The following is a 13,721-nucleotide window of genomic DNA, read 5'->3' as shown; positions in this document are numbered from 1 at the left end:
GGCCAGCCTGGTCTACAAAGTGAGTTCCAGGACAGCCAGGGCTATACAGAGAAACCCTGACTTGAAAAAAACCAAAAAAAAAAAAAAAAAAAAAAGTGTGAGTCAGAATTTACCACCTTTACTGTTTATATAGGAACCTGAGGTCTGGGACATTAAAGTCACTTTCTTTAGGAACATAGAAAAAGCCTCCACATTTAACATTTAACCTAAAGAATAACATACTCATCTTTAGTACAAAAAGAGAAATCAACTTAGACTCATGTTAGTTCCTGGTATTCAAACACCTCACTCCAAAGTTTCTCTTGTTTATTGTGATACTGTGCCTGGGCAGATCAAACTGCCACAAAGCTTTTCCTTATAAAATGGCCCAACCTGTTGCCTTGTGCTTCAAAAAATAAACAATTGTTTCCCATGACAACATTCCAGCAGCAAAGACAGTTCTTTTTTTCCTGCAGCCCCAGCTCTTCCTTGTGATTTATATTCACCAAGCTATTGTACCTTTCGAGGTGTGGTGGATAAATGCAGTGGTCCCATCTTCTAGCTGCACTGCTTGCCCATCCTCCAGCCGCAAACTGTCCCCTGCTCAAGAGCAATGCTTACATTTAGATCCCAGTATACATTTACATTTCAGTAGGTTCCAGTTAACTGACAGCTGCAACAGCGTCTGATTAACACAGATATCTATTTTAAGAGTCACAGGATACTTAAGTAATCTCAGTAAAGTTGCTTTGAAAAGGTATTTCAAGGAAAAGGGAATTGCGAGACTTGTTTTAGGAAGACATACGAGGGGTGAGGAGAGTTGGAAGAAAAGAAGAAAATGAGCAGAGTGGGGTTCAGCTCCAACAACAGCCACAGTTCCTTAGGACTGCCGAGCCCAGCCTGGCAGTGTACAGCCCTGGCTAGCCCCCATAGGCTTCACTATACAGACGAAGATGGCCTCAGACTCCGAGCCCAGCCCGGCAGTGTACAGCCCTGGCTAGCCACAGTTCCTTAGGACTGCCGAGCCCAGCCCGGCAGTGTACAGCCTGGCTAGCCCCCATAGGCTTCACTATACAGACGAAGGTGGCCTCAGACTCCGAGATCTGGCTGCAGTGTACAGCCTGGCTAGCCCCCATAGGCTTCACTATACAGACGAAGGTGGCCTCAGACTCCGAGATGTGGCTGCACTTGCACTGGCAGGCATGAAGGCCTGTGCCACCATGCCTGGCTGTTGTGTCGTAAATACTTACTACTTTTAGGTATGGGGACATGCTGAACATAGGCGGCAGAACCATCTTCCAACTGAATGACCTGGCCATCAATGAGTCTCCCATCTGGAACAAAACATTGAAGCCAATAATTTAGCAGCAAAATAAAATAAAATCTAAAACTTTATACAATTTCAAAATGATATCAACTATAAAAACATACACTACTTAAGCTCATGTTCATCTTGCTTCTTCCCTCAATGTTCTGAGGCAATTCAATATCACATCCAGTGATCCTACAGAAAGCAGAAAATCCTCCCTCAGCCATCCTTCCTCCCTCCAATGGTCAATCAGATAAATTCAAGAGGAAGAGTGGCTCATCACAGTAAGCTACATGCATTGAACCGCTGTGCACCACTTGGTACCAATGACCCTGAACACACATATCAGTCAATGTACGTAATATTCTCAGTCTTAGGAGCTATGTCTACCTTTGTCTACATATAATACATACGTGGATGTCAGTTTTCCATATAAACAAAACATTTTAGAACTGGACTATTTCTTGAAGCAAACTAAACACCAATTCAGAGACAATGCCATTTTAAGAAAACCAATAAACAAACAAACAAACAAACAAAAAAAGCAAATGTCTTCTCCGCTGCATGCTTTGTAAACACATGAAATCACAATCTAGACTAACAAAGCAGCAAATATCTTACTCCCCTCCCTCAGTTTCAAAGCATCTTCTAGCTACGTCAAAGGGCAACCCAAAACTATCACAGCAAAACTGAAATTAAAACAACTCCAGGAATCACATTCAACACAGCATTTTTAGGAGAGTGCACTGACAGTCTAGCTGGGGAGGGCTCTGAGTCGCTGGCACAGCACCTGGCCACACAGGTGCACTCACCTTTAGAATTATGCTGGATGTAAGCAGTAGAGCCATCTGCAAGTGTCACAGCTTGTAAACTAACACCTTCCATATTTTCTAAATTGTCACCATCTATGATAAAACAAAGTTATTTAGATACTTATATATGTTCACGTTAATGACATTAAATTCTTTTCTATAAAAGAACAGGTTGTTCTTTTTTTTTTTTTTTTCTTCCCTTCAGTTTTTCAAGACAGGGTTTCTCTGTGTAGCCCTGGCTGTCCTGGAACTCACTCTGTAGATCAGACTGGCCTTGAACTCAGAAATCCACCTGCCTCTCCCTCCCAAGTGCTGGGATTAAAGGCATGCGCCACCACTGCCCGGCAAAGTTGTTTAATTCTTAAAGACAATCAAGTAGAATTAACAAAAAAATAAATTAAAAAAAATCATCTAGCCAAACTGAAAAGGTCAGAGAACAGGAGGAGTCTGCATATCATCCAGACACACTGGATTCATCTACAGGATGCTTTTAAAAAGTATCAACAACAGCAACAACTTTAATCTTTGAGGGCCTGGAGAGATGGCTCAGCGGTTAAGAGCATTGACTGCTCTTCAGAAGGTCCTGAGTTCAATTCCCAGCAACCACATGGTGGCTCATAACCATCCGTAACGAGATCTGGCACCCTCTTCTGGAGTGTCTGAAGACAGCTACAGTGTACTTATATATAATAAATAAATCTTTAAAAAAAAAAAAAAAAAAAGAGCACTGACTGCTCTTCCAGAGGTCCTGAGTTCAATTCCCAGCAACTACATGGTGGTTCACAGGGGATCTGATGCCCTCTTCTGGTATGTCTGAAGACAGCCAAAGTGTACTTATACATAAAATAAATAAATAAATCTAAAGAAAGAAAGAAAGAAAGAAAGAAAGAAAGAAAGAAAGAAAGAAAGAAAGAACGAAAAGAACTTTAACTGAAACTTCCATGCTTTTTCAAGCAAGATGGCTTACCTGCCACGGTTACTGCCTCTGTCAGGCACAGGGTAACATGTTGAGCCTCCATTCCTCCTCCAGGAAATTCTGTCATTCCCTGAGAATCCCGATTTATTTGCGCTAACAACATTTTCTACCTTGAAGAAAAATATAAGCACTTGAGAAGAAGGAAAGGTGCACATGAATCCAAGCTGAGATAGCTCAGCAGGTAAAGAAAGGCACTCACGTTCAAGTCTGATGACCTGAGCTTCATCCCCAGAATTCCCTTAGTGGAGTGAGAGAATTGGCTCCTGTAAGCCATCCACAGGTAAACACCAGTGAGCTGACTAAATACACTGTGATGGTTTATACATGCTTGGGCCAGGGAGTGGCACTATTAGGAGGTGTGGCCTTGTTGGAGTAGGTGTGTCACAGGGTGTGGGCTTTAAGACCCTCATCCTAGCAGTCTTCAGATGAAGATGTAGAACTCTCAGTTCTGCCTGCACCATGCCTGCCTAGATGTTGTCATGCTCCTACCTTGATGATAATGGACTGAACCTCTGACCCTGTAAGAAAGCCCCAATGAAATGTCGTCCTTATGAGAGTTGTCTATTCACAGCAGTAAAACCCTAACACAGAAGTGGGTACCAGGGGCTCGGGTATTGTTGTGATAGGCCTGACCATGCTTTTGTTTGGAAGAATGAATGGGGCTTAATGAGCTATCCTAGTAGGAATATGGAAGGCTTTGTTGCTGAGAATAATTTGAACTGTACATACCTGGCCCAAGAGGTTTTGGAGGAGAATTTCAGTATGTGACATAGGATCTGTTTTTGTGGTTTTTTGGTGAAGAAATGGGCTACTTTTTGCCCTTGTCTGAAAAGTCTGCCTGAGGCTAAGGAGAAGAGATTTATATCAATTGCATCAACAAAGTCTGAAAAGAACCCAGCAGAGACTCTGTTCTCTGATTAAGTTTCATGAAGAGCATTTTAAACAAGCATAGCAAGCTGAGAAAGAAAGAATATAGAATATATGGTTTGAAGTTTAAAGGGGAATCAGGAAGTGAAATAGAGCTGAATCCTACGTTCTTGGAGGTAACAGATTTAAGGAATTTGGGGGTAAGATCCCATCCAGCTAAATTTAAATCCAGGCATGATGGTACGCACCTTTAATTCCAGAAGACAAAACCAAACTGATCTCTAACCTGGAACACAGCAGGTTGTAGGTGAAGAAAAGCTTAAATTCAGCATGGTGGTACATATCCTTAACCCCAGCATTACAGGAGACAGAGCCAGGCAGATCTCTGAGTTCAAGGTCAATCTACAGAGCAAATTCCAGGAAAGCCAAGCTTAGGCAGTGAGGAAGTTGGAAAACAGAAAAGTGGTAATAGAACAAAGGTGGGTTGGGTGCTGGGGAGAGAATGTTCAAGCCCCAGTAAGAATCAGAATACGGCAGCTTTGGCCATGTGGCTCTGGCTTTAGAGTGAAAAATAGAAGGGACTATTGGGACAACTGATGCTAGTTAGCTGGAGCTAAGGAATTGGTGGTGATTAAAAAGGGACCAAGATGGGGCTGGAGAGATGGCTCAGCTGTTAAGAGCACTGACTACTCTTCCAGAGGTCCTGAGTTCAATTCCCAGCAACCACATGGTGGCTCACAACCACCTGTAATGGAATCTGATGCCCTCTTCTGGTGCATGAAGACTATGACAGTGTACTTACATAGCCAAGGTTGTACCTCGTGCTGTAGCTGTACTTGGTAATGTGTAAGAATCACCCAGGCTATTTGAAGGCATGAAGGGGTCATGAAGAGCAGCTAAGGAGTGTAAGAGGCTATGGAAGGGCATTGGTGAAGGTACAGTTGCAGTTGATGGCCCAGAACTGAAGCGATCATGCAAAGGATTTGAGGCTTGGCACCATGAAGAGAGCCTATGAGAGGCTATTGGTGATACCTAGGTGGAAGACCTCAGTGTATTGGAGATGCCAGTACCATGTGATGATCACAAAGAACAGTGACAGAAGTGGAGTGGGTCAACCTGACCTTAGACTGATACAGAGTGCAGAGCTGGAGAAGTGATGCCAGTCCTTTGGAGGAGCCCAGAAGATCCTGTGTGGATCCCAGACATTGGAACAAGAAGCTGTAACACTAAAGTTGTCTTGGAGACCCTAAGATTTTTGAGATGCCAGAGCCATAGGATATTTGCTGAAGAATGCTGATAACAGGGAGTGGAACCAGCTCAGAAGAAAGAAGTTTGTTGCTTTCAACAAAGATGAAAAAGGAGCTGGAGATCTGAAGACCGCTTTGACTAGACTTGGAGATGAATAATTTGGAGTTTGCCCAGCTGGTTTCCTGTCTTGCTTTGGGGATTACAGGTATGGCCCCATAGACTCAAATATTTGAAGAAGCCTATAGGGGTCAGGGACTGGAATGTGATGGTTTGTATATGCTTTGGCCAGGGAGTGGCACTATTAGGAGGTGTGGCCTTGTTGGAGTAGGTGTGCCACTGTGGGCATGGGCTATAATGCCCTAGTCCAAGTTACCTAGAAGTCAGTCTTCCACTAGAAGCCTTCAGATGAAGATGCAGAACTCTTAGTTCTGCCTGCACCATGCCCGCCTAGATGTTGCCATGCTCCCACCTTGATGATAATGAACCTCTGAACAAGTAAGCTAGCCTCAATTAAATGTTGTCCTTTCTAAGACTTGTCTTGGTCATGCTGTCTGTTCACAGCAGTAAATCCTAACTAAACATACACAAATATAAAATCTTGGCCAGGCGTAGTAGCATACACATGCCTTTAATCCTAGAATTTAGGAGGCAGAGGCAGGCAGATCTCTGTGAGTTCGAGGCCAGCCTAGTGTATAGAGAGAGTTCCAGGATAGCCAGGGCTACACAGAGAAACTATATTTCAGAAAAATAAAACAAAGTAAACAAACTAACCCCCCCCAAAGCACCAGCCTAGTGTAAATGATGAACCCCTGCCCCTGAAGGTGGCTGTTACCTCTAACTCTGTATTACGGGTGAGCTCTAATGAAAACCAAGATCGCGGTTATTCAATCAGTCTGACCAACAAGTCAACATAAAGCAAAACAGTCAAAAACCCAGAGGTTACCGACAGGAGCATCTGGTGAAGATTCAAGGACTAGACCCCGATTGCCCAACACTGGTAATGGGAGCCACAAATACACAGAGTGAGTGCTGTCCTATGGTCTCTAATACACAGTGAACTTTAGCTGTGCTGGAACCACTCACAACGTTTCCTCCTCAAAGATATCCTGGAAAGAGTGGCCCGGCTGGTCATTAGAATCACCAGTTTCAACAGGCTGACAGTTCACATGTACATTTTCCTCTTAAACAAAACCACACACAAGAAAGAAAAGAAAAGAAAAGAAAAGAAAAGAAAAGAAAAGAAAAGAAAAGAAAAGAAAAGAAAAGAAAAGAAAAGAAGAGGAAAGGAAAGGAAAGGAAAGGAAAGGAAAGGAAAGGAAAGGAAAGGAAAGGAAAGGAAAGGAAAGGAAAGGAGGGAGGGACAGAAAGATTTCTGAGTTCTAGGCCAGCCTGGTCTACAGAGTGAGTTCCAAGACAGAAGGGCTACACAGAGAAACCCTGTCTCAAAAAACTAAAAACAAAACAAAAAAGAAAAGAAAAAAGAAAGAAAGACTTTAAGCCAGGGCTGGTGGTGCACGCCTTTAATCCCAGTACTCGGGAGACAGAAGCATTCTTCAGACACACCATAAGAGAGCATCAGATCCCATTACATGTGGTTGCTGGGAATTGAACTCAGGACCTTTGGAAGAGCAGTCAGCCCTCTTAACCACTGAGCCATCTCTCCAACCCCTTGAAACTTATTCTGTAGACCAGGCTGGCACTGAATTCAGAGACCCTCCTGCCTCTACTCCCTAGGGCTGGGATTACAGGAGTATGACATGGTGCCTGGCATTATTGTTTTCTACACCATTACAAATTTTTCTTATGATATTATAATATAATTTTTAAAATTAAGTAAAATGATTCAGTAGCTTAACAAATCAAGTTCCCTTTTTATTCTATCCTGCTGGCTATGCATATACACACTTGTATCTTAGTGGTGTAGTTAGAGACAGCAATGTATGCACCTGTAAACCAAGGGTATCTTTGTGTTTGTGTGTTTGGTGCTGAAGCTTGCCAGGGTCTTAGGCATGCCAGATAACTGCTGTTCTGTTGAGCTATATTCCCCAGTCCAATTCCTTATTTCTTTGTTTTGTTTTGTTTAGTTCTGGAACTCACTCTACAGATCAGACTGGCCTTGAACTCAGAGATCCACCTGCCTCTGCCTCCTGAGTACGGGGATTAAGGGCCACCACACCTGGCCCAGTTTCTATTAAACTACATAAATGATCTTTAAAATTATAGTCTCCAGGGGCTAGAGAGATGGCTTAGTGGTTAAGGGCTCCGACTGCTCTTCCAGAGGCCCTGAGTTCAATTCCCAGCAACCACATGGTGGCTCACAGTCAACTATAATGGATGCCCTCTTCTGGTGTCTGAAGACAGCTATAGTGTACTCATATACATAAAATAAATAAATCTTTAAAAAAATATATAGTCTCCAGCATTTTTCACTTCTGTAAATCCTTATGAGACAAAAAATATTCATAATCATCATTCATTGTTCACATAAAAAATTTATAGGGGGGGCTGGTAAGATGGCTCAGTGGGTAAGAGCACTGACTGCTCTTCCAAAGGTCCTGAGTTCAAATCCCAGCAACCACATAGTGGCTCACAACTACCCGTAATAAGATCTGACACCCTCTTCTGGTGCATCTGAAGACAGCTACAGAGTACTTATATATAATAATAAGTAAATCTTAATTAAAAAATTGTAGGGTGGGTTGATACTGTTTGAGCCAATGACGAGCTGAGGGTATAAATTTCAGGTGACTAATGCTTAATATACACACTGTCTTAGTTAGGGTTTTACAGCTGTGAACAGACACTATGACCAAGGCAAGTCTTTAAGGACATTTAATTGGGGCTGGATTATAGGTTCAGAGGTTCACTTCATTATCATCAAGGCAGGAACATGGCAGCATCCAGGCAGGCATGGTACAGAAGGAGTTGAGAGTTCTACATCTTCATCTGAAGGCTGCTAGGAGAGCATTCCCTTTCAGGCAGCTAGGATGAGGGTCTTAAAGCCCACACCCACAGTGACACATCTACTCCAACAGGGCCACACCTTCTAATAGTACCACTTCCTGGGCTGAGCATATAAAACCACACACACCATCCTGGGCTTAGTCTCTGGCACTCAAGAAGACAAATTCTTTTCCAATCTTTCTGCCTCTGCCTCCCAAGTGCTGGAATTAAAAGTGTCCCCTGCCTGGCAGCATTTTTCTTATTATGTACTAGGCACATATTGTTTTCTTATTTAAAATAATCATTTAGGACCAGCAATGGCTTATTGGATGCCGGCCATCAAACCAGACAACCCATTGATTCCTGGGACCCATATAGTAGAAGAAGAGAATCAGTTCCTCTGACCTGCCCCATGTTCTTTAAAGACATTACCTCATAGAGCCTATGCTGGTCTTGAACTTGTTATACAGCCAAGAATGACCTTGACTGCATTTCTGGTTCTCCTGCTTCTACTTCTTCGGTGCAGGGATTACGGGTATGAAACGCCACACAGGATTTACTCACTGCTAGATGAAACTAGGGCCTCGTGCATGCTGGGCAAGCACTCTATCAACTCGGGGGAAGCTCTGTAAATAGTCTGTAAGAACAGTCTAGGGGCTGCCGATTCGGCTCTGTGGGAGAGCAAGCACAAGACCCTCAGCTCTGAACAAAATACCATTCTAGTTTACGTTCCTCTAAAGAGAAGGAAAAACTCAGTATCCTTACAACGCAATCTTAGAATCCATTCAGAAATGAACATCGCCACTCCCATGCCCCACGCTCCCCATCATACTGCTGGCAGAATTAACCCCAATTCAGAAGCAGCTCCATCTGGCTCCTTACCTCCGACTGTAATTTCATCTCTACCATTTTTCTTAAGATCCTTACCCTTGGTAACTTATTCAAAAGTGTGTGCATACAATGCTGATTATGTAAATACACACCTAATTGCCAAGTGCATGCTATCATAGAAATAGAGAAGAAATCTTTGCTGCATAGTTAATTGTTAATAGTATTGTGTTTTTGTCCCACTTTTTTTTTTTTTTTTTTTGTGGAGTTGCAGGAAAGAGAACCCAAGGCCTCATACACACTACCCAAGTGCTTTACCCAAACTGCACAGTAACTGGACAACTTGTACTATCACAAAGACAAATGAGGGCTCCGTCATTAAGAGTACGTACTACGCTCACAAAGGATCCCAGTTCAGCTGCTAGCACCCAGATCACAACTCGCAACGCTTGTAGTTATACTCCAGAGATCTGATGCCTCTGGCCTCATGGACATTACTCCTACACACACCCGTCCACGAACACATAAAATAATAAATCTCTCTTTTTTTAAAGGCACAGTCTCACTATGTAACCATGGCTGGCCTGAACAAGAGATCTGCCTTCCTCTGTCTCCCTGGTACTGGAATTAAAGATGTGTACCATCATGTCCATCAATAAAATGAACATTCAGGCGGATTTCTGAGTTCAAGGCTAGCCTGGTCTACAAAGTGAGTTCCAAGACAGCCAGGGCTACAGAGAGAAACCCTGTCTCGAAAAAAAAAAAAAAAAACAAAAAAAAAAATTAAAAAAAAAAAAAAATGAACACAAAGATGTTCCACCATATGATTCTTAATATTTATTAAATACTTCTGAGGGCCTGTGAGGTGGCTCAGCAGATGACGGGAATGACCCGATCCCTAGTTCCTGCAGAGGGGAAGGAAAAAAACTCCCTCAAGTGGTCCTCTGTCCCCCGAACAGGCACTGCAGCAAGTATGTGCCCACCTTCAAATAAATACATTACAATGAAAGCCTTTACAACACTGTGTGTGTGTAGTTCAATGAAGCACTATTTGCAATACCAAAAAAAAAAACAGATCAACAATGTAAAAACCCATCAAGAAGGCGTTAACTACCCTGCCCACTAATGAATCATGAAGACACAGCTCCTCTATAGCTCCTGGCCATTACCTGCAAGACCCTGGCTTTACCTCCAGTCAGCAGTAAAAAGAGACAAGATGTGCAGGTAAGAAAAAAAGCAAAGGGCATAAGAGTATTCCTGGTACGAAACAGCCAGTTTTTTTTTTTTTTTAAAACAACCCCTTCTCTCACTGCTAGGGGTATCTGGTTTTTGTTTTGTTTGTTTGTTTTAAAGATTTATTTATTTATTATATGTAAGTACACTGTAGCTGTCTTCAGACACTCCAGAAGAGGGTGCCAGATCTCGTTATGGATGGTTATGAGCCACCATGTGGTTGCTGGGATTTGAACTCAGGACCTTTAGAAGAGCAGACAGGTGCTCTTACCTGCTGAGCCATCTCACCAGCCCACAGCCAGGTTTTTAAAACTGTATGTAATAACAAAGCAAGTATGTTATATAAATTCAAATAGTATCCCCCAGGAATTGAAAGGACTAAGAGATGGACTAAATGTAGAGGGACTAAATTTTCAATATCCTATCCTACCCCCTGCAGAAGATCCAATATAGAATAAGGGCTCTACCACTGAGCTATAGCCAAGCCTAAAAAGCTTATTTCAATTCCTGGGTCCCACATGATAGAAGGAGAATCTGACTTCTACAACTTGTCCTTTGACATAGGAACACCCAAACTTGCTCTCCCTTCCCCGTCTCTCACACACTTGCACATATGTGTGGACATACTTTTAAATAAGGAAAAGAAAAGATACAAACATTTCTCCAAAGATAGACAAAAAGTCAACAGACAAATGCAAAACAAATGATGCACTTCACTAGCAATCAGAGAAATGCAAACAAAACCCACAAGAGATGCCACCACTCAAATTCAATAGGATATCTATGATAATAGAGAATAACTCAATAGGATGTCTATGATAACAAAGAATGCCCTGTGTGGGGTGAGACCAGGATTGTGAGACAAGTAGCTAAGTTTAAGAACAGCCTGGGCTACATAACACAACCTTGTCTCAAACAGAACAGAACAGAAGACTAGTAAGAACTGGCAAAGAGGGCATAATCCCAGCACGTGGGAAGCAGAGGCAAGAGGAGCTCAGTGAGCTCAAGGCCAGCTTGGTCTACAGAGCAGGACAGCTAGGACTAAACAGAGGTACCCTACTTCAAAAGTAATAAATAAATAAAAATTAAAAAAACATTACCAAGGCATGAAGAAATTAGAAATTATGAAATTTTTCTAAGGCTGGCCTTGAACCTCTAGCAATCATACTTCTTCTGGTACCCATGTGCTGGGATTACAGATGGGTGCCCCCAGCTGTGAACACAGTTCCACTAGGGTATTACACCTGAGGCAGAAACCCCGTCTAGAGGATCAGTACAATGACTTATGAGTAAAGGTGCTTCCTGTCAAGCCTGCTAAGACCCTGAGCGGGCGTGGTGGCCCACGCCTTTAATCCCAGCACTTGGGAGGCAGAGGCAGGCGGGCCAGCCTGGTCTACAGAGTGAGTTCCAGGACAGCCAGGACTACACAGAGAGACCTTGTCTCAAGAAACAAACAAATAAATGACTTAATTCCCTGAGCCCCACATGGTGGAAAAAGACAACGCACTTCAGCAAGTTTTCCTCTGACCTCCGTAAGTACACTATGGCATACACACACCAAGAAAATGAAAAGGAAAAAAAAAAAAAAGAAAAAAAAAACAGTAAATTTAGGTAGCTGGAGGTGGCTCTGTGGTTAAAATCACTGGTTGCTACTCTAGATGATCTGGGTTTGGTTCCCAGCACCAACATTATGGCTCATAATCAATCACTGTAACTCCAGTCCCCTCCTTCTGGCCTCCCTGGGCACCAGGTCAAGTATTTAGTTTTTTTTTCATTATGAGACAAGGTTTTTCTGTGTATCCCTGCCTGGCTATCTTGAAATTCCATCTGTAGATTCACCTGCCTCCAGAGTGTTGGGATTAAAGAAAGGCATGTACCACCTCCATAGGCCTATTTTTCCCGGTCCCGAGACAACCCCCAGTGTGACTGACTGATGAGTAGATAGCCAAAAACGAATCTGAACTGATCTTCCTGTCTCCACTCCCAAGTATTTATAAGTAGGCATTAGCATGGTGAGTTAATCTGCAGTCTTTAGGCCCGAATTTAAAGCCTTGTACCTGGTAGGTAAGGATCCCACCACTTGCTATATCCTCAAACTGCTCTTCCCTTGGGATAGGGCCGTACTTCTAGGTTACTCAAGTTGGCCTTAAACTCAACCTGTAGTGGAGGCAGGCCTTGAATTTGAAATTTCTCCTATTTTTGCCTTGATAGCTTAGATTTCAAAGTTGAACTACCAGACTTAGTTTGGATTATTTTAGGTGAATTTGAACATGTGTGAATTCTTTCAAAAAAGCTGTTATTCATGAACTTGAGATCAGGAACTCTGTGTGTAGCTACCTGTAATTTGTAATAAAGAGTAGTCTTGAACTCGTCTAGCCTCATACTTCGATTGCTGGGATTATAGACAGCGACACCAGGCCCAGATAAAACAAATCGAAACAAAGGGGATGAGCATTTGTAGTGTCGATCGACTAATCTCCAAATACTCAAAATGTCGGGGTAAGATTTATGCTTGTTTTGTGATCTTTACACTTCACAATGAATTTAACATATACTTAGAATGAAGAAAGTGTTAAAATGTTACACAGGTTTTTGCTGACCAGAGCAGAATGCATCTTTCCTAGTAAAATTAAGGACCAAACTGAACACAATCTGAAATGTGCAATTTCTCACATTCCCAACGGAATATGCCAGATGATTTGAATATTTCAAAAGCGACGGCAGAACTGATTCTAAACAAACAGATGGGCAGTGGTATGCATTTCTACTTATTAAAACTTCCTTTAATGAAAGGGAGAAAGTTAAAGAAAGTGAACGAAAGTCCCATTATAAAACATTCCAAGAGACTATTTTTGAATATTTGATGTTAGGCCTCACAGACTGTTAAAGAAAAAAATTGTGCTTAAGATCAGCCTAGGAAGAAACCCGTGGGCGATGTGCAGGCGGTGTCCCCAGCCGCAGGGCCCGCGCCCCTCCTGGGGCCTGCTGAGAACCGAGGCCCGGAAGCCCAGCCCGACCGGCTTCGACACCGAGCGAGCGCCAAGGGACTCGCTCCGCGCGAAGGTCAGGTCGAGCGGAGCCGCCCGGCTCCCGAGAGCTCCACCCTCCCCTCCTGCTCTCCCTCCCCTCAGCGGCCCCCTAAGGGGACAGGCGGGGCGCTGGGGACAGGGGGGTGGGGTGGCGTCCGCACAGGGAAAGGCTCCGCCGCCCTAGAGTGGCGGCCTCGGGTTATTAATAAACTCCGATTCTGCCCGGGCTCCGCTACGAGGGCGGCCGTAGGATCGGCCAGGCCTGAGGAGCGGCGTGAGCCGCTGGAGGGAGAGCCGGGGCCCGAGTGGGCCCGCGCCGCCGCGCTGAGGGCGGCGGCCGGGCGGAGAATAATGCACACTGGGTAAAAACACATTTATATACGAACCTCCGAGAAAATTTTCCAACAATTCCTTCGTCCGACCACCATGCACCAGGACAGGAAACAGCCGCCCGGCCCCCAGGCCCCGCAACCCGCATAGCAATTTTGAGTCCCGCC

At 43.6% G+C, this 13,721-nt stretch overlaps 1 protein-coding gene across 4 annotated transcripts in view; it reads right to left on the bottom strand.

Annotated features, from left to right (window-relative positions):
- The window catches only part of Znf143 (zinc finger protein 143), a 39,807-nt gene extending 26,086 nt beyond the window's left edge, over positions 1 to 13,721 (bottom strand). The window contains exons 1-5 of one of the 4 annotated variants that reach the window (XM_021194301.2): positions 13,611 to 13,721; positions 3,068 to 3,186; positions 2,101 to 2,193; positions 1,230 to 1,313; positions 499 to 582 (exon numbers count right to left, since the gene is read on the bottom strand). In XM_021194301.2, the coding sequence (XP_021049960.1) occupies positions 499 to 582; positions 1,230 to 1,313; positions 2,101 to 2,193; positions 3,068 to 3,179 (373 nt within the window). In that variant the 5' untranslated portion in view covers positions 3,180 to 3,186; positions 13,611 to 13,721. The remainder of the gene's footprint in view (positions 1 to 498; positions 583 to 1,229; positions 1,314 to 2,100; positions 2,194 to 3,067; positions 3,187 to 13,610) is intronic. The other 3 variants (XM_021194311.1, XM_029546590.1, XM_029546591.1) reach the window with 3 other exon arrangements.

The sequence above is a fragment of the Mus pahari genome, chromosome 1 (genome assembly GCF_900095145.1).
Source record: "Mus pahari chromosome 1, PAHARI_EIJ_v1.1, whole genome shotgun sequence".
In the NCBI taxonomy this organism is placed as follows: Eukaryota; Metazoa; Chordata; class Mammalia; order Rodentia; family Muridae; genus Mus; species Mus pahari.
Note: the sequence above shows the minus strand (reverse complement) of the source record. Positions and strands in the feature narration are given on the sequence as shown.